General features: G+C 37.4%; 1 protein-coding gene across 1 annotated transcript in view; it reads right to left on the bottom strand.

The window, feature by feature from the left end:
- SPAG16 (sperm associated antigen 16) overlaps positions 1-24828 on the bottom strand; it is a 402571-nt gene that overhangs the window by 323966 nt on the left and 53777 nt on the right. The window contains exon 10 of the mRNA XM_086615835.1: positions 16627-16757. Coding sequence (XP_086471961.1) covers positions 16627-16757 — 131 coding nt within the window. The remainder of the gene's footprint in view (positions 1-16626; positions 16758-24828) is intronic.

Here is a 24828-nt window from a genome sequence, read left to right as displayed (position 1 = left end):
TTTCTGTCCTTCTCTCATCAACGTATAATGTTTAATCTAGTAGTAAACTTGGGCATAATTTAAAATAGCATTAGTCTCAAAAGTCTTGCAGATCTCCAGCATTTAGAATGTTATTCTTCAGGGAACCCATTAATCTTCACAAAAAGGTCTCAAAGGGCTGTATTAATTAACAGATCCAAGTAATCTACAAAAACTGAAATACTGCCAAACCACTCTGCACGTACTCCCAGCTCATTAAAAATACCAAAATCTTCAGTTTAACATTAAATAATTCCCACAGGACTTTCAAAAAAGCTTACATGAGGACGGTATTTAAAGATTGCTTTAAATGCTAAAGAAATTTACTATGATTTATTATCACGATTATACATAATAAGCCTTTCAGAGCTGTGGTTCTAACATAAGTTATAACCGCTACTATGTGATAATGTGCTTCATTGATATGTCCTTTCCATATGGATTTTTTTTATCCCATTCCCTCCTATTTTTTATAAAGCACTTTTTTCAACCTGTCCAAAGAAAGAGATTGGCAAAAACATAGAGAAGTTGTTTCTCCTGAACTTGAATTTCAGTGGCACTCCTTGCACGCAGCTTTCCTTCAAGATCAGTGATACTGAGGAAGTCACAGCATGTGTGTGCTTAAAAAGAGTTACCTGGAAAATGACAGTACAGAAAAAACTCAAAGTACTTTTCTGTTGCTGACCCTTCTCTCAACATAACATTTACTAATCAATGGCCACAGTTACCCGTTTAGCTATGCCAAATTTCACAAACATATTTGAAAAGGTCCCACTTATCTTACTGGAGGTTATCATCTTCATCTGACTGCATTTTTATTCATCAGCAAAAATAAAGGTATATAATAGGTAGTTATACTTTCCAGGGCAAAAAAAAAAATATTCAATTTTCCTTCATCAATCCAATCACAAAAAGCATTTCTAAATTGCTATAGAAACAGACTCCACCTTATACCATGATTGATATGAAGTCTGAAGAGGATGAAGAGATCAAGCAGTGATATTATGACAGGAACCAACCCTAAAGAGATGAGGAATAAACAAGGCCAAATAGGGCATCATTTAAACACAAGAACAGGTTGAGAAGGATGCCTGTAGACAACAAATTATTTTTAAATACTTAGCATCTACTGCTTAATTCAGATGGCTCTTGAGATTTCTTTATCAAAAGAATGCACTCGGAAAATCTCAACGACCATCCAAGTTATGCCACCATAGCCCCAACTTTATTCAAACTATACCAACAGCTGCATTTTCTTTTGTTTTCTCCTTCCTGCTCCTTCCCCTCATATCCATGAACATGATTCTACACAACCCCATTTCACCTGTGTCCAAACTTCCCAACCACAAGGTCACAAGACTCTAACCTCATTACAAAACTCAGGTATTAAACTGAGCAGTTTTTCTTTACGATCTGTCAAAGATACAACACACTTATTTTCCTTAAAAAGGAGACAATAAAAAAAACCAACCAAAAAAAAACCCAAACCAAAACAAAACCAAAAACCTCAGAAGATTTCAAAAACCTTGTTTATCCCCATCATCTCTTTCAAGTTTTCTACTTGTTGGACTCCCTCTCAACTTTAGTCTCTTAAGAGAAGATGTTTACAGTACCTCTTTCTCTGCATTTGAATAAAGGGTCTTTGTGCTGATTCTTTCCACGAATACACACTTAAACATGTATAATGGAATTATAAATAACTGCAGCAGTGCAGACTGTCACAGATATTCACATAAAAAGCACACTGAAGTACTCTATTGTACAGTAAGTTTAAAGTGCACAGAATATCACGTATGTTGAAGTGCCCCATGACATAAGGATATGACATGCATTGCACTGTAAGATACAGAATACTTTAAATACCAGAAACAGACTGCAGTGTTTCGCTTTATACTATAAAAATATGCAACAGAAAATGGGATTGAAGGACATTTCTGTCTTAAAGATATCAATTATCACACAAGCAATGTAAAGCCATACGCCATTATATAACTAGTGAGTTAAAATCAGTCCCCAAGAACTACTAAATCAAGCATTACTGCTTCATTTTCCGAGGCACACCAAGTTCCACGCATGTTTAACTGCTTGCCAGTACATCCAGGACACAGTATTAGAACAAGGTTTTTTTTTCTATTTTTTCCTGACTATTCAGAAACTCAGGGAAGTTATTTTTAGACAAAAACTCTCACTGATCTCAGTGGCCATCAATCTTTCCTCATTTACTGTTGTCTTGTTTGTCCTTTCCCTGTCACTATCTATCTTCTGATAGGTAGCTGATCCATTTGAACACTGTTCAAAGCACACAAAAAGTCCTCTTGCCTCCCTTACTCCCCCTGAAGCCCGTCAGTAACACTGCAGTTAATACTGTAGAGCTATTAAAGATAAAGGATGCTACATAATGTAGCTAGAAAAACTACATGGAACTGCACCAGAATATTTCTGAAAAGGTGAAACATAAGTGCTACTCATCTTCTGGTTGATGGTACCTCTGCTTTTGAAAGCAGCTATATAAATATGCACATATTTTACTAAATAGATCATTTTCATAAGAAGGGGTACATCAAAATGACAGTGCTCGGGGAAGCACTACAGTATTTGGCAGCCATTGATTCCTGTAATATTTCACTGATCACCTTAAAGGTGTCTTAAAAGTTGATTTACAGTTGTTTAGACAGCAGAATTACAAGGTTTGGTTTCCCAGTACTTTCAATCCCTAACTCTGTAACACATGGAGAAAAAAAAAACAGAAGCATGGGGACATAATTGATTTTAAGTTTAAAAAACCAAACATTTTAATTCAAAGAAACTAAAAAAAAAAAAAATCTTGTCACTACCTCACAAATGAGACCATCAACTTAATACCAAGGAGTTTATTGTAGGTATCTACACCAGGGACACCACACAGCTACACTAGAGGAGCAGCAGCTGCTCATCTCAGACCCCTACGGTCTTCAGAAGCTACAGGAACCAGTTTTATTACCTTGAGTGGTCTCGAGATTCGGTTGGCCTACTGAGCACTTGGTGTCAGAGTACTTTCAAGTAGCAGGTAAGAGCAATGAAAGAGCATTCTGCTGGGGTAACTAACAGCAAACCACAAAGCATACAAGAGCATGGCAGCAAAAAGGCACCTTGAGCAAGGTTCGACCGCAATTTAAAGATATTAACATCTCACAACGAGCATTAAAACAACCAAGCAACACGCAGACCTCAACCCAAACACTAGGAACGAAGGAGAAAAGCCCAACTGGTAACAAGAGACCAGTTACTAGCCAGAAGTCCGTCTTGGAAAACAATCAGCATTCATCTGCTGGAAAAAAAAAAAATTCTCAACTAGAAACTAAAATGGTTTTACCCTGCTAAGCACGCCTGTGTTTAATAAACCCCCAGTTTGGGTTTTGTGGGGAGTTGGGCATTGTTTTTTCCAGGTCAGCTGCAGGAAAAGGGGCGGGAAAGCCTGGGGAAGGTCAAGTGGGTAAATAAATACCTGCCACCCCCATTTCAAGGCCATTCTGGAAGAACTGGGGCAGGTTGGGTGGGATGCTTGGTCAGCACGAGAAAAGAAATGCCAATAAACTCCTCACATCACTGAACTAAAGCTTATTTGAGTCTGTTTCAGCAGATCACATCAGGAGCATGTTTTCCTTCATAGCAAGGCACAAACTTGTTCTTTTCAATACAAGAAATGAGTGAAAAAGACTTAAAGTTACCTCTGTTTGTGAATTAATTTTTAAATCAAAACATAAAAATTAAGGCAGTCAAAAAATCCTGTCTGCAGATACATGGTAAGCTATACATTTTAATAAAGCAAACTTGTTTTGTTTTGAACAGCCTCTGCCTAAAACATGCCATTTCAAACAGATGGTTTTATATTTAAGGGGGGAAAAAAACAACCACCAACCAAATAAATATCAACAGTACAAAAGCTTAGTCTGGAAATAACCCTGATAAATGTAGAAACTGGTTTCCAGTGTTGCAGTCCATTAACTTTCATGACTATGAACACTCACAGGGAAACAAGGATGATCATAGCCTTAGACATTCACCTGGGTGACATTTTTATTTTCAAATGCAAATGGTTATATCCCCAGGACTGGAAATTGAAATCTCCATCAATTTTGTTTTGCTTATAAGTTAGACTTATGAGTCTAATTGTTTTGAAACAAGAAAAGAAAGGGATACAAGAAAATCTGGCAAGTACTATTCTAGCACTTAGTAACAATCAGTGTAAAATAAAAATCAAGATGTTCTTTTGTCTGGTTTGACAGAAGCAGTTTGTTAATTGCTTACCTCAGTAGACGCTGTCCAACTGATGACTGAAAAAAATCTTAACATGAATTTAATGATGGAGTTTAAGACTGAACTACAAACTGCATAGATTTTCAAATTTCAGCAACATCTACGATTGGGATGAGATTCTTCAGAATATGCTGAGCATGCACTGCTCCTGAAAATTTCTGCATTAGTGAAAATACTCAAGTAAGGTTATCCCTGCCATACGTCTGCTCTGTTCCATAGCTCCCAAATGCCTAGTTAGGGATCCCTTACTCCTTAGCTGATCTGCACAAAGCCTAGAGTAGGTAAGAAACACAAACCAACGTGATCTGATTATGATGCTCAATAAGTTTTCCAGTTTTATGCCAGTCCCCATTAATTATAACGGCAGCAATTAAAGTCTATTTGGTAAATAAACCCATAACCATAACTCATCACTGACGTGCATCTTTCACCTGCTCCTAGGCACTTGTTTCAACACAAGGACAGACCATTACTCTTGCAGCCAGGAGAAACAAAGCAAAAGCACCAATTATAGACAGTGCACAGCCTCTTCTGTTTATGGCATCTCCTTCAAAACCAAGTTTTAAAAATTCATCACTTGAACTCCTGGCAGTGGTATGTCATTCCAAGTTCTGTTAACAAGAAACATGTAAATTCTTGGCCTAAAATACTGCTATAAAAATTGGTGTCAGGTACAGAAGTGCAACTACGAAAAAGGTTTGTTTGGTTTTTTTTAAAAAAAAGGCAAACTTTGGTAAAGCACTCCAAATACAAAGGATTCACTGTTGCTTGATTTTCTGACCAATTGTATCTGGACTTTTTATAATACAATGCTGGAAATTCTCCAGAGAGATAGCTCTGAAAGTTTAAGAATGGAAATCAGAAGTAGAGGAACATGGAACAGGCCAACAGGTGAAACAAACCTTTAAAAGCCCGTTTCAGCATTTCAAGTCAAACCCAAGGGAATTTCCTCTCCTCCCATGGAACTTGAACATGCTTTTCAACATTTTGAAAACTACACCTTTCAAACTAAGTTCAGGTCTTACTTCTCTGTTAACCTTATCAGTTGCATCACTCAAAGTGCGTCAATGCTGATATTTTCAGAATTTACCATGAAGAAAATATTGAAATTAAAATGGAATTTAAAAAAATCATCACTAGGAGTGTCATAATAAAAGCAGCATCATGTATATTTTATGAGCACATTCAATATGTGTGCTTTTGTACATGAAAAAGATGAAATGTGAAAACACATTCTGCACAGCTGCAAATGGGACAGTAGCAGAAGCACGGAGTAACTCCCATCATCTGATTTGAAAGGAAATCAAAAGGTCAGCATTTAGCAATCATACCAGACATTTCAAAAATATGGAATCTTAAATTTCATTCAATTCAAATTCTGTCTTGAAAGTCCAGCTCTGTAATACAGTGTATTTTTTAAGTGCAAGAGAACTGGCACTTTTTTAAGGATGCAGAGCCCAAGATACTGAAGTTGTAACCTTGGAGATGCTTTTTCTAGGCAGTTCAGATCTCCCCATAGTGTGAACCCCAAGAGAGTGCTGTCTTACCTTATCTTTTAGGCAGGCACACCAGGCAAATGTAAAGAAAAAGCAATCCCCCATTATTCTGAGCACAGAACATCGTCCTGTATCTGTCTCATCTTCACACGGAGTATACAAAATAGGCTAAAACCTTTTTTACACTTTTTCTTTTCCACTATCCTGTGCAAAAATCTAGAATTATGTGTCTATGTGGAATAATCTCAACCGTTTTGTGGCAGTTTAAATGTTATTCCATGACATACAGAAGACAGTAACTGAAAAAAAACCACACACCAAAAATACTCAAATGGATATTAAAAGTTAATCACAGAATGGGTTGGGTTGGAAGGGACCTCAAAGATCATCTAGTTCCAATCCCCCTACCATGGGCAGGGACACTCTCCACTACACCAGGTTGTCCAAGGCCTCATCCAACCTGGCCTTGAACACTTCTAGGGATGGGGCAGCCACAGCTTCTCTGGGCAACCTGTTCCAGTGCCTCACCACCCTCTGAGTGAAAAATTTCCTCCTTAGATCTAATCAAATTCTATGCTCTTTCAGTTTAAATCCATTGCCCCTTGTCCTATCACTACATGCCCTTGCAAAAAGTCCCCTCCAGCTCCCTTTAGGTACTGGAAGGCTGCTATAAGGTCTCCCCGGAGCCTTCTCTTCTCCAGGCTGAACAGCCCCAACTCTCTCAGTCTGTCTCCATAGCAGAGGTGCTCCAGCCCTCAGATCATCTCCGTGGCCTCCTCTGGATTCACTCCAGTAGCTCCATGTCCTTCTTGTGCTGGGGACTCCAGAGCTGAACACAGTATTCCAGGTGGGGTCTCCCGAGAGCAGAGCAGAGGGGCAGAATCCCCTCCCTCGACCTGCTGCCCACGCTGCTTTGGATGCAGCCCAGGACACGGTTGGCTTTCTGGGCTGCCAGCGCACGGTGCCGGCTCATGGTGAGCTGCTCATCAACCCGCACCCCCAAGTCCTTCTCCTCAGGGCTGCATCTTAACTGTATTGAAGGATAAATGGTGTGAATGCCCTGAGGAACCACTTCGTATCATCCCTGTAGTGACTCCATCAGTTCAGTTTTCAGATATTTCTTTTCTACTTATGAACTTTCATTCAACAAGGCAGCAAGTTTCCCCACAACTCTTTTTTTTTTAGCCTGCTAGATATTTACACACTCAAACACAAGAGTAAATATACCTGTTTGCTTCTTTAAATTTCTTACATTTATCTTGCTTTTCTTCAGAGACACCACAGCTACTATGGTTCAAGTACTACGTTCATTTTAATAATTGAAAATCTCCTTTAAAAATATTTAGATAGTGAAAAAACAACTCAAGATTTGTTTTTTAAACTTCAGATATTAACTTCCCACAAGATAAAACACCAATATGAGATTATCCAAGCCGAAAGGATTAGGAGACAGAGTTATGCAAATAGAAACTGCCATCTTTATGTGCCCCTGTTTTAGTGTTGTAGCTCTAAATCATTGCAACCGTAAATACCCCAAATCTTTAGTGATTTTTACATTCCAGTTAAGAAACTGGCCTACAAATGAATGTTACGTGATTTCAGATTCTATTACCTCAGTCAATAAAAAAGGAATCATTAATACAGCAGGTTTCTAATACACACACAATATCTTTTCATAGGTCAGACTAAGTAAGGAAAGATCAGCAGCATTACTAGATCAATTCACAATTTTTGCAAGATAGCATCAATCAAGGAGTGAAAAGCGCTTTTTGGTATTAATTGCAACGCATTAAATGCTCTGGCAAATAGAATTCCTCGTTAAAACACAGCGTGTGCCACCTCACACATTATTTCAGAGTAGCAACTGGGTTTTGTACATTATACATTATTCTTGTATTTGTGTAAGTCACTTCTATTTATTTAGAATATATAAATTTTAATGTTATTTTATTTTCATTATGCTCCACTTCCTTTTTCTTGATCACAATATATTGTGCATTGAACGCTCTGGTTCTCAGAAACATCACTTAGCAATGCTCCTTACTTTCCCAGAAAACAAACTGTTTATCTATAGGCTAATTGTAGATATTTGCTGACTGATATTTATAAAGTCTTGATCTGACTGTCTAAAAGCTTCACTTTTTAAAAAAATCTACCTTTTCAAAAGATAAATATTTCTTTACATGGAGAAATTGATTGTCAAATAGAAGAAAACTTAAAAACTGGCATATGTAATAAAAATAAAGTTCTTGCATAAACACTTCCTTTCACATTTCTTGACAAAGAGTAGTTCTGAATGGGTGCTAAAAATATAATAAAAATGTAAATGGATTTTCAATTTACAAGGAAATTTCAGTACTGTGCATTAGTTCAGGATCTTTTTGCAAGTAACTATTTAGAATTGTATTAAAGTCAATGAAGTGTCAAGACAGATATTATTCACCTTTTGGAAATCCTGGAGTTTAGCATTGTATAATTCTGAAATAGATTGAGCACTTTTTAAAAAAAAAATCCACAATGTGAATTCCCTCAGACAACTTAATATCTTTAACTCACTAATATATTTCATTTCAATAAAATCTCAGTATCTTGTTCATGCTCTGTAGAGTACATTTATAAAAATGTTTTCAAAATAACTTTAAAAGTTAGCACTTCATCCCATATGACAAGTGTCAAAACAATTTCTTTTATCTTTTCTAAATTACATTTGTTCAAAATAAGCACCCTTTAATTAAATGTTTAGTTATTAGTGTATTTGGTGTTCAGAATATTTGGATCACCACAGGCTGACTGTTTTCAGTTAAACACTAACCAGAAAATTACTAACCCAATCTACTCAACCCCTTTCTTGTCCAAAGACTATTGGGAATAAAAAGAAAATAAACCAAATTTAGTAGAGCTGACGGTTACCAGGCATCATATCTTTTGGTCTATGGAGAATACGCAAGAGCCTTAATAAAGTTAAGACAATATCTTTTTACAATCATGTTTTTGTAAACAAGTATTTCCAGGTTTTTCTGCAAAGGCTGCTTCAAAAACTATGAAGGTAACTAGTAAAAAAAAAAGTTAAATACTATATGCTTTCCCTCCATTGACCTTCCCTGGAAATTTTCTGGTTTTCTGACAAAGATGCTTGCTCACTAACAAAATTACAGAGATACCCAGCTCATTTCATGTGTGCACCATAAAAGAAGACAATATGACTTCATGTTATTACTGCTATGGTTTCAAGCTGCCCGTTAAAGTGATGGCCAGTGCCTTCCCACAGGAGTAAGCACTTGTGGCCAACGTTGCAGACAAAGCTAATGAGAAATAAAAAGACTTCTTAGGACTATGATAGCCAAAAGCTTACAAAGAGGAACAGGAAGGAATACTTTCCAAGGAAAAAGTGATGGGGGGAAGAGGCAAATGTGGAGCTAAGGGAACCATTTACTTCTCTTATTATTACTGCATTAGGCAGAAAAAGCTACAAATGAGGTTGAAAAGGCCGTAGCCAGGAGCTGGGCATTCATACCACCGCTGCAGCAAGCCCTCACAGAGCTTATCAAAGTGTGATCCACACCATTCTCACTGATTATTCACGGAAAGCTCACTTTCTCTCCTTATTAAATTGCATTACAGGGAGCTAAACTACATTTGACATTTTCCTATAAGTGCTTCTTCCACATAAACTGCATTAAAGCTGTTACAGAGACCGTACGATAATGAACAGAGTGAAGTCCATGAAATAATCTTTCCGTTACAACGTGGGCCTTAATGCAGAAAGAAATTAAGAACTTAATTTCTACAGGAAACAGTGATACTCTGAAATCGAAGGTTAAAGCACTGAACTGTGACTTGGAAGACACGAATTTAATTTCTGGAGCTTCCACTTAGGTAATCTTGCAGGAATTATTTAACATGAGGATAATACCATCTCACAGGACTGTTGGGGAGATAAGTACATACGTGAGGTCTCAGCTAGCAGGATGGTCACAGCCATACGAGCCCATACACACACACACACATATATATAGCTATTCTGTCTTTCCTGCACGTTGGATCTAAACTAAATCCGTGCTGCCCACTGCAGCCTGGCACTCTTCACTCCCTGACTCAGCTTTCGAGTTTCCATGCTGGCACTTGCAGCTCAGGCTGCAGGCATCCACATTTCTGAGGGCATCTCGAGCCTCGGCTGCCCCGTGTCTCATCCAGCTGTGCCCAGGATGGCCCCAGAGCCTCCGGGGAACGGACCGTGGTGCCAGTCTGCATGCCTGACATCAGTCACATGTGCTTCCACGAGGGCAGAGTGGCAGCTGGGGCAATAAGCCAGACAAAGTATATTCTTCCCATCCCACTGTAGGTGGTGTTAATTGTACCCACCACACTTAGAGGCTTTAGGGTTGTCTCTTGTTCTTTGGCAGGAGGAGAACAACCTCCTTTATTTGCAGTGCAAGCACAGCATTCTACTTCTCATGAAGGCCAGTGAAAAATTTTTACAAGGACATATAGTTTTTAATGGAATGTCTAAGATCTGAAAAGAAGGGCCTTCTCTCCTAAAGATATTTTTACAAAAGTGCTCTTCTGTCTCAGCCAAATAATATACATGTTTTGGAAGTGCTAACATGAAAGATCTTGCGTTCCGGAGCAGTTTCATAAGTAAAACAAATTCCATTCTGGAGCTAAATCTTAGCTGTCAGTATCAGCTTTGAAATCCACACTTTAAAAAAACCCAAATTTGCTTTTAACAAAGTCATGGGCTTGAGCCTGAGGCATGCAATGGAAATGACAATGAGTAAGATACAAAACCAAGCGAACAGGAAAAAAAAAACAGGTGGCTTCTGAATCCCAGAAGCTGGAAGGCAGGGAGCATCATACTGCCCCAGCAATCCATGGAAGACATGCTCCAGAAAGCTTCAAAATCTGCTATGCTGGAGCTAAATTGTTCAAAACAGCTACAGCATGAGAGGTTAGGGTATGCAGTAGCTATCCTGTACGTCATATTCCTTCCAAAACAGGTATAATTTCCATAGGAGAATTAAGCAGCAGCTAATGTTGCTAATGCAAATCTCCAATTCACTGTGGCTGCTCATGCAAGAAATCAGCACATGATGGCACAATTAAAAAAGTCTTACTGTTAATGGAAAAATGTAGTTTAATAAAAAAATAGATTTTCTAATGCCCTAGGGAAGCAAGAAGAGGCTTTAAATAATTAATAAGGATTTTTCTACCCACCTACATTTTTCTTCTTCGACAGGAAATTTCACCACATGAATTTCGGACTTTGAATCATCTGTTCTCTAGCTCGTGTTATCCGAGGACACAATATGATTCATATGACTGATCATGTCTTGGTAGATGGACCCTATTTTGCTTGGCATCCTTCAGACACGGAACAAAATGACATTACTTCACCATCTCTAAGACAACAAGGAGATGGAAACAAATGGGCAGAACACAGGAAAAGGGGAGACAACATTCATCAGTATGACAGGCAGCAGTCTCAGCGAACCATCAGGATAAGTGTTGTCAGAACTCTACGGGTATCACCAAAAGAAGAATATCAAGCAGTGACAAGAACCACTACGAGAAAGTTGCTTTGAGATGTTAAAAAGTGTTCTTTCCAAATGGGAGGGGCAACAGAAAAAACCTACCAAGACGTTTGCTTAAAAATAATCTGCCTTACTTCTGTTACTTTGCTTACACACAAACACAGTCTTACTGGCCTGCTCTTCCCATAAGCAACTCTAAAACAAAAGCCTGGGAGTGAAATCGGGAACTGGAAGGTATGTCTAAAAGGGACTGAAATGGAGTGCAGCCCAGATATCAGTTTGACCAACACAACAAAACGCACGGTTCTTCACACCACTACCGAATTCTCTCTGCCTCACCCCCTTGCTATATAGATGGAAGACTTTAAACTCTGCAGAGAGAATGCAGATCACCTTTTTACAGCAAATTGAAGACTATAAGCTATTTGAAAAGAAGTTCCTCATGTCAACACTTACAAAGAACTCTCTTTCCTGCAAAGACTATTCCCCTGCGTGCATGTGCATCTATGAGTACCAGTCCATATGTATTTCTATGTTAAGGAGAAGGAAAAAGTAGTAGAGGGGAACTAAAGAGGGAAAGACTAGAGGGTTTTGCAGGAATTTCTGGGCAGTCTTACCTCCATAACTTTGCATAAGGTGCTAAAGGACTGTAACTTTAATTTAAATTTGTGAATAAGTCTCGTATAATCACCTACACAATTTTATGCTGCAAGTCAATTTGCACGGTTCCCAAGGAGATAAGTTTTTAAAAATCTTCTCTGGAATCCACTGATAAAAATGAGGGAAACTAGTATAATCAGATATACTGATGAATTAGTCCCTATCAAAAAGTTATCTTTTACTGAGCCTATCAGGAAAGCCTAGATCATCACTAAACATTTTGTATTTGCTTTTCTTTGTTATTATCTCCAGCTTCATATTTTCACTGTGCCTAGGCAAAGCGTTTGCAATTCTATATCTTTTTCTTTCACAAAATATTGAACAAGGATAAAGGATTTGGGAACATCAAGTTACATGTAAACAAGAACAATATATGATACATTTTCTATTTACACAGGTATACTTACTAGGTAAAGCATCCATTTAAAAACATTAGGCCACATACTTTACAAGTTCTACCCACAATCAAAAGTGGTGTTTTATATCAATTACCATACATGATAAACATCAAATAAGCTTTGAATGGAGAACTGTAACTTCTCTGTGTGTGAGGCACGGGAGGGGAGGAGGAAGACAAGACAAAGACATCCTAAAAAATTAACAAAAAAGGTAAAGCGATGGAGTCTTTACTTGTCATTCTGCTTGAGTTAAGAGGTATTAAAAAAGGTCATAATTAAACTGCAAGTATTTTCACAACACTAAGGTTCTGATCTGAGATTTAAACAAGAGAAATGGAAGTATTTTCTATCTCCAAAATACAACTACATTATATGCTAAATGTAGTATTGCACTAATCTGAAACTCTCATGCCATACTGCTAATTTTCAGCTGCATCTTAGATAACCATCTCTCCAAAATAATGCCTGACATTTTCCTATTTTCCAGCACTGTACTAACTCACTAAAAAGACACTGAATATCATTTCAGTGGGCATCATTCTTTTCCCAAGTGAAAACAATACAAACCATGACAGATGCAGTATTGCACATGTTGGCTGTAGTCACGGTGCCTTCCACGGAAAGCCATGCAAACCCCTTGGGGTTCCATGAAAGATGCAGACAGCAGGTGAGGAGAAAGTGAACAGTAAACCAGTAAGGTTGGGAAGATAATTTAGGCATAGATCTTACAGTGATTCATGTAGGCAGAGTAAGATTTACCAGGATATTTAAAAAGACACTGGAGAAATACAAGCTTAATGCAGGAGTGCCTGTGTGATGATTTGGAAAGTGAGAAACATTCAGCTTAGCAGAAAACAAACATGGTTTCCCACGGGATATTTTTTTTCCCCTCTACAAATACTAGTTTCAATGAATACTGATGCAAGTCTAAAGAACTAATCTACATCAGCTTTAAGACATGTAAAAACTGTGAATTTAGACTTGCAGGTACTCCAATTTCTAGAGAAATGTAAAGGAATCTACTAATATACAGACAAAAAACTAGATTCTGTTCTGCCTTTTTGATACAATGGTTCTGGTGAAAAATACCTAAATCATAACAAAGAAAATTTGGTCTCCTAAGTCAATAGAATGTTTTCCATCTATCTTATGAACTAAATAAAAAATTCATTTCTATCTAGGGATGCTTATTTCCACTTTCTGTCTGTAAAATCAAATAGACAATCATAATTACCATAAATACACTTAGTGAAAGTTCAGAATTTCTTTAAACAGGCCATTTTTATTTAATTCCCTATACAGAGAATTTAATCTAAGTCATTCTTCTCTGAAAAATCTCCATTTATGCATTTAATAACCTCTTGAACTTCCAAGAAAAGCCAGATTCAGGACAGAATAGCTAGTGTGTCAAACTTAGAACCCAAGCTCTGTGTGTATTATCTGTGTGCCTGAAGATTGAATTCTATAGCATCTAATAAGGTATGAGCTGCATTTGAAGCTCCTCCCAAAAAATAAGAGTATTCCTAACTTCCCTCCACTCTGAATTCTTCGCCACCTGCAGCCAAGAGGGTACTAGAAGTGACCCTTTCTTCAAGAGAGATCTGTCTTCTTGAAACACATGGGAACCCCAGCAGTTCTGAGTCCGTTACTCCTCTGCCAAACTGGTTTGAAATTGGGCAGGCTGGTATAAAACAAGACTCTAGTACACGCCGTCAAAAAAAGGCCTACCTTTTTTTGTAGCAAACCAGGCTACAATAGAGCCTTCAGCATTGGCAAGAGAAATAAAAGACAGCCTTTCTTTACTATCACTTAAAAAGACTGATTTTTAAGTAGTGGTATTCAGACAGGAAAAACTCTTAATTTAAATGACTAGATTTTAAATGCTGTTTCTCAGGCACTGTTAAACACATGGAAACTCGGATCCGCCCTGTTCACAAAGAGATTTTTAAGTGAACGAAATTTCTATTATAGTGTTTACATTTTTTCAAGAACACTTGAAAATTCTTACTTTGTTCTTTACATGCTTTTATATTTTTACTTTTTTAAATAAGCATTTCAGCTAATTTTAGAGTGCTATCTCAGGCTCTCAGTTTCTTTAAAGCATTATCCTTACATGAAAGTCAACACCATACTGCTAGTATATGAAATTAAACACACATCCTTACCGTTGGGTTTTTTTCAGTTTAGTTGCTATTTCTCCAAGTTCTAAAGTGTTTCCAAATAAGTTTAAAGACATCCAATTTATTTTTTATTCCAGCAAATTGCTTTCTCAAGTGGCATTGTATCCTTAAGGTGTGATATCCAGTTATTAACTGTAGAAAATACTTAGAATTCCCCAGTACGTAAGAGTGCCTCTTCTAGCAATAACTAGAAGCACTGGATACAAGGCTCTAGAATAACGCTTCCATTAAGATACAAAAATATAATTCAAGAAAGGTAAGGAATGCAAGGAATAGTCTTACATGAGCATGTATGATATTTATCTGCTGCTGTTCAAGTACAAGATAATGGAAAAATTTAGGTAGAAGTGTCCTTTCTTGACTAGCCCATGAGCTTTTACTATATTCAATTACATATTAAAAGTTTTAACATTCACCAATAGTTTGCAACAACTTTCAGAAGTAATTTACAACCCCAACCTGGCTTCCTACTACAGGTCAAGGCAAGCTTTTAACAAGGCAAACACTAACGAAATGTTTACTTTAGACTTACCCCTCTGTAGCTGTCATGCATGTAAATCTTGTGATGATGTAGCATTTAAGGCTTACATTTTAATCATCATTCCACCTGATTGTGCAAGTGTCTTCCTCCTCCTCCAGACCACTTTTTTTCTTTTGTTTGTGTTTTTAGTTTTTGTTTTGGTTTGGTTTTGTTTGGTTTTTGTTTTTTTTTAAAAAAAAAAAAAAACAAACAAAACCCACACACCATTCTTGCATCCAGTGCTCTTCAGATAAGCCAAATAACCCACTAACACTTTGGGTGGATTTACTACAGCCTCCTCCGAGTAGCAGCACAGAGAGGCCAGTTGCAAGCTTTCTTTCCTCACTGGACCAATGTGACTATACAGCACAGGAGAAAATTATTCAAAATATTACCTGGGGTTAGCCAGACAGAAAACCAGAAACAAGCACCTGAGAGACTAAGTAGAAGCTTGCTCAGTGAGGACAAAACTCAAAGCAATACTGGGGACATAAATGACAAACCATGGGCAGTCACTTAAAGCATCTGTGACATTTGCATGGTAACTATGGGATGTGTAACTATTGTTTCCATTTTCACAGATAAAACTTACCTTACACCCACATCAGCATGTTCTACTTGGTGCCACTGCTTTCCTTGGCTCCAGCTTTGCGTACTGTTTATATGGTGGACCACTCTATTTCTTCACAACACCAATTTTTTTAACAAGTCCATCATCATGCTCCTAATCCACATGAAAATTACACTGCCCAAGTTTTCGGGCTTTTAAAACATAACTGCATTGGATTATGTTTCTTGGATGCAACAAGAAATTGAGATTATAAAATTAAGTGTAGGGATACAGTTTTTCTTTGGGAAGTTACTTCCAGAAGTAATTTACTAGCAGTGCGAGTGCAGCAAGAACAGCATCAAGCTACATAAACTTTATTTGAATGACAAAAGTACTGCTTATTTTTAAAATTAATTTTAAAATGTATTCATACCTAGACAATGCATCAGAATTGCCTGAATTTTGCTACTAGCTCTAACTTTTTTTAATAAAATCTTTATGTTTATTCTCCCTCAGCTGCAGCTAGCAAGCCCTGAAATGTCATTGCTTACAGGCTATTTGCACACTCAAGCTAATTTAAATTTAAACTCTTCTGATTTTTGACCCAAGGAAATAAACGGCAATCAAATACAAATTGCAAAAATATTCAGCATTATAATTCCGTTTCCTGGAACCTGAGTTTATAGTCATCTCTGGTTCCCATTTTTGTATCTACTAACCAAATCCCATCCTTCTTACATAAAAGATGAATCTCAATCTGTAAACAGTTCTGCCCAGATGTTTTACTGTATTTATGCTCCCACTAAATTTCATGATCATTTTTTCCACTTTCACATTCTTCAGAGAGAATGTGCCCCGACTGCTACCAGTAGTTTTTCAGGAATTTACTTAAAGCAAATGCTTCTCAATGACCTGTTGAAAAATAAAACTCAACATGTATATAATAAGAAATTTAATGTACTGTTAATGGTTCCTACCAGCTCACTGCTAAGTCGTGCACTTTAAAAATGTTGCTCAGTTTGTACTCTCCCAATTTCAGAGGTTGATTATACTCTTTAGCATGCTCAAGGTATGGGTTCACTTGAGTATCCACAGGGAACTCTGAATCCTGGAGAAAAAAAATAAGTTATTATTTCTCGGAAACGCTGCATAAGTTCATACAATGTACTACTTCTTACATTACTATTTTGAAAACACAATTTTGTCTTAAATTTCCAATCTTTCTTCTCTGTTCAGATTTCATCCATTTTTTAAATCACTGCTGTTCTGATTTTATTAATTTTCATACATATTGTTAAAGCTGAGTGCAGGCATAACTGGAAGACTGGGGTCTGTAGAGAACAGCTGAATACCATGAGTTTTATTAGTTTTTCCTTTTAAAATTATATTCCTACAAGTTAACTTCTGGACAGTTACATCAATATAGCATTGCTCTAGAAAGAAATCAACCATCAGTACTAACCGTTATCTGCAACCAAATACAAATTCAACATTTATACCAGCAAAATCTCTTCTTCCCCCAAAGCAGAAAAAAAAAACACTTATGTAGTTGAACATAACAGCAATGGGAAAGAAGCAACTCGACACTGTGGATGTGGTGAGATACAGTAAAAAAAGGCAAAAAGCATTTGCTGTTGTTTACACTCATAACAAAGTTTGTGTAACGATGTGGCTCTAAGTGACAAAAACTTGGCGTGACACTTTTGTTGTTAACATCATTTATGTACCTGCTACTGGAAGAAGATATGATGTTTAAAAAGGAAGGCTGTTAAATTGTTAGTATAAAATCCCCTATATTAAATTCAGGACAATCTCTGGGTTTAGTAAGTGTTTTGTGAAAGACAGTCAAAAGTCAAAAGTGGAAATTCAGGTAAATAAATTATTTTTCCTTAAACAGAAAACAAATGTTTTAAAACTCTTTAACAAAGTTTAAAGCTACCAATTTAAGATGCAGTGACCTACCCTGCACTGGACCATCTCACCATCACCCCATAATGAAAACACAAATAGAGTTTAGTCCTACTACCAAGCTCAGTGTAGCATGGTCCTTAGTGGAATTACTGACTTATCAGCTAAATAAAGCAGTTTCTACTATAATTATATATGGGAAAATCATGCAAACACAGGGGAGGGCTGCATGTGCACATATCAACAACAGAATGCAAAGAGCTACTACAGGTAAAAAACCTTCTTCCTCCTCTGACTTCATGTATCTATGTAGATCTAGACTGCGACTGATCCCAAAGATCAGCATTACTTGGATAAGAAGATCCTTTTCTCTACTTGAATAAAGACTGAAGGACCCGTTTCACACAAGCCACATCATCTCCAATAAAATTCACCAACACAGCAATGCCTGTTGATGAGGGAACTGGAACTCCAGGCTGCAGTTCAGAGGAGAAATATTCCAAGTCAGCAGCTGATGCTGTTCAACAGCATTGACTACACCAGCAGGCAGGTCCAGATTTGCAGATTTTTAACAGCCTCTTGAAAGCAGCATCCCAGGGAGACAGCATCTGCCTTGAATCTGCACCTCTAAAAGTCAGTTACAGACCTGAAGTAAAGTCCTTTCTTCAAAGCTTTTGTTCGCTCATCATAAAAAGACAAAGACAGACTTAACATTCAGGAGGTCTCACTCCTGGAAGTCTGCGGCTTCAAGAACAAACAGGAAAGCTAATTTTGTCATTCAAACAGAACTAATTATACATTAGACATGAATTTAGAATGAACTCTGAAGATAAGATGTCCTATTCAACGTAAAGTTAAGAGAATGCTATACAGAAGTAGAAGCGACAATCATCAGGAAAAACATCCTCATCACCAGATAACGGAAGGCAATATCAGATGTTGATTGAAGTGGATCGCTCAAAGATTCATACGTAACATTCTCAAGATCCACTGCAGGAACAGATTTCCAAAAAGGTCCAAATCCTTCAGATATATACACTGGACAGACACAAGAATACAATAATACAGAACACCAACAGAATACTAAGATACCCTGAGCTGTTAGCCCAGTTTTCTTCTGCTCCAGCAGTTAACCTAGAGGGTTAAGAGCCACAGAATTATTGCTGGACTACACTAGCTTAGGAGCAGAAAATCTGGTCCCCTTGGACAGAGCAGAAACGTTCTTGCTATTAATCAAGAACCTTACTGTAGACTTGACATTCAGCATCCGTGCCATCAGATAGAGGGGGCTGAGGTTTCCACAGTAAACCTTCTCAAATTGACCTCAAGTCAAACACGAGCAGACTTGAGTTTTCAGGTTCTTCACCAAAAAGAATATAGATTTCCTGGGGCCAGGACTGGCTTTGCCAGGCAAGAGGCAGAAGGGATTGCAGCATGAGAGGAATTCTGGATAAAAGGAAACACACACATCAGCTTTCTCAAAAGGGAACTAGGAAATCATTCAGCATGGGCCCCAGAAAGAAACTGGCCCTAAATTAAAGACAATGGCCCTTCATAATGATATTCAAGTCAAAGAAAAAGACTTCAGAATACTTTCACATAGCTATTTGGACATCATAATCTGCACTTACCATTTACAATCAGCTCAAAATAACTGTCCCAGATTTTCAGCAGGTAAGTGGCATACAACCGTATTCAAAACTCATAGTGTGACTTCAAAAAGATCAGCTCTGCTGAAAAGCATTGTTATTACTTCTTGATACACAATAGAGTTAGAGTGGGGTTTTTTGTCAGTATCTGCATGTGAGGGCATTAACTACATTTGAGCATCAAGTTATTAGTAATGGTTAACCATGTGCTTTAAAGTAACGAATGGATTCTCCAGACCAAAAGAAAAGCCTCTTACTATGGAACTGGGTGCTAGAGCTAAACTGACAGAATTAAATGCATCTGTTTTCAGTACCAAACACAGAGTAAGTCTCTGACCTATCGCAGGTCACTGTACGGTCTGATGGGAAGCAGATCAGAGCCTGAGATCACAACTACGCAGTCCAGTTGGTCTCACCTATGCACAGTTGACATGTCCCAAAAAGGTGACTATACGAGCATGATCAAGTAGTATCAAGATGAGAATATCTGTGAGTTTGTGCTGGCTTTACAGTCCGCTCCAGTGATATTCCTGAAAAGCTGAAAAAAAACTATATTCTAAGAGTGAATTACATTTGCTTAGTACATGTAATAGAATGTACCAGTTTAAGTGGGATTAACAATGATCTACCTTGACCTGAGACTTCAGAAGCTGAGGACAAGGATGAGAAAGCTCTCAGATACACCAGGAAGTGAAAAGAAGCTGTATCACAACACAGGGCTGAGTTGTGGAGAAAGAAGCTTCAATGTTTGCAAGAAGCCTCAAGTTAAAAACTGGGTAAGATAAATGGTATATTACTGACATAGAACACTGGACCAGAACTGGGAATGGAGGTTTGTACCAACCTCCCTTATGAGATCACTCTCTATTTTTCCATGGCCTATTTTTTTCTACCACTATATTCCATGAAGGTCAGCTCTATGACTTGCATCAAGAGGCAGATCTTCCATGTTCTTCAAAAGCCTTTTTTTGCAAGTATAATACTGATAAAAAGCCAAAATACATATATACATACAGTTAATCTTGCAGCCTCATTTTCAGTCAGTGTGGTCTAAAATACTTCCTAAGATTAGTCAGCAGACTAGATTTATTACTAACTCTAATTAACCAAGCTAAATGGCTTTATTAAAAATAGATTGTCATTAAAGAATGTAAGGAGGGTAACTGCACAATATATTTTAAGGGCTACACTAGTCACTACAAAGCCACTTACAAAGACTATAAACTTTCTTTTTTAAGACTTAGCTGATCATCCATGTTTGCAACATTTTCAGGACATCCTGCTGTGAGCAGCTTTAAAGGAAAGACTGAAATTACCATCCTCTTTAAAATGCCCATCAACCACTAAGATTAAGAATGGAATAAAATCAATGTATGTTAATCTGAAGACCTACGCACACAGCAGGGACAACCACTAACTTGTTTTAGAATTTGCTTGCACTTAACTTGATGGTCACCATTCTGTGAGTTTGTAGGAATGAACTTACAGCAAATTTCAGAACTACAGACCATCAAGAGAATATCTTTTTGTCTCCCATTTCAGAAACTCTCTATGCCGCATGTTCTGTAAGGATGCTATTAACCTGAGCCAAACTTTTAAAATTGTTATGAAAATAATTAAGCTAATGACTTAATAATCAGTGCAGGCACATCTATTACAGATCCAAGACTTGGAAATCGCTTCAATCACATACGAAGCCTAACAAAACCACTCCAAAGTCTCCTTTTCCATTTATTTGTTTTCTTGTACTTAATTATAAAAAAAAAAAGATTGGGTCTGACGCAAGCTATGGATGTTCATTGCTAAGTTTTGTTCTATCTAAACCATATTCATGCTTCCTCTTTGAAGCCAAGCAGCTACATACAGAGTTTCAATTGCAGAAAAACTGCTCCATATTATTATCCTATGCAATTATTTTATAAGCTTTTAAAGATATGCAAAACTTCAGCTTCCAGCTGCCTTAACATTTGATCCAATTTCTGTGGAACAGTAGGGATTTAGAACAGTGACTGATGTAGGACATCAGTCTTATCTTTCTTCTGACTGGAGAGGGAGGCAGAACCTGGCCATCATGGAAAGCAGATGATCAAAGTCATCCTTTGTTGTCTTAACTCAGGTATTAGCAAGATGCCTTGACTTGTACTAAGGTGCTAACTAAACATCTACATCTTGAACCAGCCTTTTCACACAGATAAGCCATCTGTCTAAAGACAGTTTTCCCCTTACTTACACTTATGTGTACTTAGGGGTGTACTAAGAAGCAGAGAGGAGCCTAGAAAGAAAATCAACCCCAAATGAACACCTATATTCTTAAAATCCTGTTAGAAACATGTGGAAGATAATTGTTAACAGAATTAAAAATTCTTCTTATCTCACAGATAAGAACAGTTTGGGACAGAAAGGTTAACTACATGGGGAAAAACACTAAACCATCATAAACATTGAGAACCAGGAAATAAATAAGTAAAGTACAATTAAGTAAAGACTAAAGATTAAAGTAATCTTGCATTGTTATTCCAGGAAGGAATCATAATATATTTGTGGCTAAAGTTACATATTTTTATAGACATACATGTCAAGTTCTGATTGCGTTTCGGCCATAATATTCCTGCAGATCTCTAAGCCAGTCTCAAGAAAAATCCATACATTTTCCAAATTTAGGAATGATTAAAATGAGTCTGCAGTATTTATTATATACAGACTAAAGAGCAGAATAAAGAGGTTAACTGTTCAGCCTGGAGAAGAGAAGGCTCCGGGGTGATCTTATTGCAGCCTTCCAGTACCTAAAGGGGGCCTACAGGAAAGCTGGAGAGGGACTTTTTACAAGGGTGTGTAGTGATAGGACAAGGTGCGATGGATTTAAACGGAAAGAGGGCAGATTTAGATTGGATGTAAGGGAGAAATTCTTCACTCTGAGGGTGGGGAGGCACTGGAACAGGTTGCCCAGGGAAGTTGTGGCTACTCTATCCCTGGAAGTGTTCAAGGCCAGGTTGGATGAGACTTTGGGCAACCTGGTGTAGTGGAGGGTGTCCCTGCCCATGGCAGGGGGGTTGGAACTAGATGATCTTTGAGGTCCCTTCCAACCCAAACCATTCTATGATTCTATAATCTCACTATGTGTTACTGCCTTCATGCAAATCTTAGAAGCTTTATGTGCTCCTTGTCTTACAAAGTTTTACCTTTCAAGAATTACAAATTTTAACCACCAGAATTGTAACATTAAAAAAAGCATACAATCAACGTGCTTTTTGTAAACTGTGTCTTATTCACTTTCTGGAACAAAAACAATTGCTCAGTGTAACCAGACTTACTCATTTCAGAGTGAAACAATTCTAGGAATACCTAAGCACTGTGAATAGAAGTGAGTGAGTGTCTTGCATTTTTCAGTAGAAAAAACAAACACTGCTTCAGGAGATACTGCTGAAATTATTGCTGTAAAATTCATAAATACAGTAAAAAGAAGAGGATAATATAAAAATATTAGTATTTCTATCATTCCTGACTGAATTTCTGAAGTATTTCTGCAATTGTAGGTTTTAGATAAACCTTTGTTTTACTAGAACATGAGATACAGCCCCAGTTGTTGAGATAATTCATACCTATGGCTCATACTTTAGGGTCTGAATGGCATGAACACTGGTATCGCTTGTCATAGGCAGGTGAAATGTTGACTTCAGTAGCTCTCCAGTACACACCAGCTGGAAGCCACAGTTTAAACATATCAAGTTTGTTGCTGAGTTGATTTTCTGCCTGAGAAAGCTACCAAGGAGTTTAGAAGCAATATCAGCTTAAGGTGATCTCTCACAGCATTTCCAAAATACATTATTACTGTATTGATTTATCAAAGTTTATTGGAACTTCAATTCATGAGGCATGCAGGTTCTTAGCTCCTCAAAAGGAACACAAGCTACCTGTGAAATAGGTCAATATAGATTTTTTTTTCCCCAGATATAATTATTCATCACTGTGAAAAAAAGTGGTATCTTTATGCTAAAAACTTCCTACAATAAAAATGCTCAAGAATGTTAATATGAAGAAGCTCCCTTCCCTCTAAAAATTTTGGCATTGAAGTGTCATTATTTAATCCTTGTTCTATCATTTTCAATTGCTAAATCCTAAGGGTAACAGAGAATCCATTACACAAGTTGAGATCTTGCATAACAAGGGTTTGTGAAATATATTTCTTACAAACATTGATTGCAAAGCCTGATGCTACTTCAGCATCGGCAGCAGTGTGTGCATGCCAAAATCCAGGAAATGCATGTACTGAGTGCTAAGGAGCCAAAGCAATACATTATCTTTTTGTTCACTCTTGCATTTGCAATGTACTAGACATTTATACTACGACCAACATGAAAAGCTATTAAGCTTTTCTCTTACATCAGTATAAAAGAGAAAGTAATGCATTTCCTGCCTGTGAAATTAAACATCCTATTACTTTATCATCAAAGGCAAGGAACATTACATTCCGAACTGTGTCCTAGAAAGAATATCTGTGAACCATAACCATTCTGAATGCATGTCCTCACTGACAATGGTAAAAGCAAATGGTGCATTGTATTTGCCCAAACTGTCATTTAGAAATTACACTATCCTTGCTATCCAGAGCTACAGGTGTAACAGGCTGTCAGCGACTCGTAAAAAGCCAGTCATGACTCTCAGTCCATTTACATATTTCCATAGCTCTCAAAAATGTTAGCAGAAGGGAGTAAGCACCATTATCTCCATTTGTCGTACAGGCACAGGGAAGACATCTCAATGCCAGATCCTTGGCAAAGGTGATTATACAAACCCATCTTCTACATCCCCAAGTAATAAAAGGATCTCATACTGGTTCATATGATTTACCTAGTGAGTCCTATAGAAATCAAGATTGCACAAACTCATAAAAGCATTCCTTGCCCTAAGACTTCACAGATTCATATACAAAAGCAAACCAGAAGAGAAGAGGAATAGTTTTCTTTTTTTTTTTAAATTGAAGAGTCTGAACCATATGAGGATTTAGCAATTTACCCCAGATCAAGCTGAAATTCTCTAGGAGAACTTGTAAACCAAACTCACATCTTCAGAGTCTCAAACCATTACTTAATTCTCCATAATAAGATACAGATCTTGTCTTGATGAAAATCATTATGCAATTAAGACAATTTACCCTTAAAAGCTCTTAGAAATCTTTCTTTTCTTCCCTGTCTCGAATTTTTACAGTAGACTGCTTTTTCACTTCTGATAGCGGGGCTCTTCAGAGAAAGTTTACAGCTTTCGTTTTCCTTGAGGAAGACGCAAGAGACCCATTTATCAAAACATACAGAAGGCAATGAATAGATAAGTGGAACTGATCTAAATCACCCCACAGTTGAGAAAAACGTAGCATAGTTTAATACAAAACAGAAAACACCCAAATCAGCTTATCTAAATCACAGCTTGGCCTCTTCTATATCATTATTACACACAGTTCTAAGTTTCTTCTTACTCAGATGTTACAAATTGAAGTCAATAAGAAGTACCTTCACTAGAGCAAGATCAAGCCTTGTTACTTTATTTGAAAAAAAAACAAACAACAATGCAAGCCTAACCAAGGCAAAGATCATTGGACAGTAATTCGGTGATTCAAAGTCTTTTGGT

The sequence above is a fragment of the Tauraco erythrolophus genome, chromosome 8 (assembly GCF_009769465.1).
Source record: "Tauraco erythrolophus isolate bTauEry1 chromosome 8, bTauEry1.pri, whole genome shotgun sequence".
Lineage (NCBI taxonomy): Eukaryota > Metazoa > Chordata > Aves > Musophagiformes > Musophagidae > Tauraco > Tauraco erythrolophus.
This window is presented reverse-complemented; position numbering and strand designations above follow the sequence as displayed.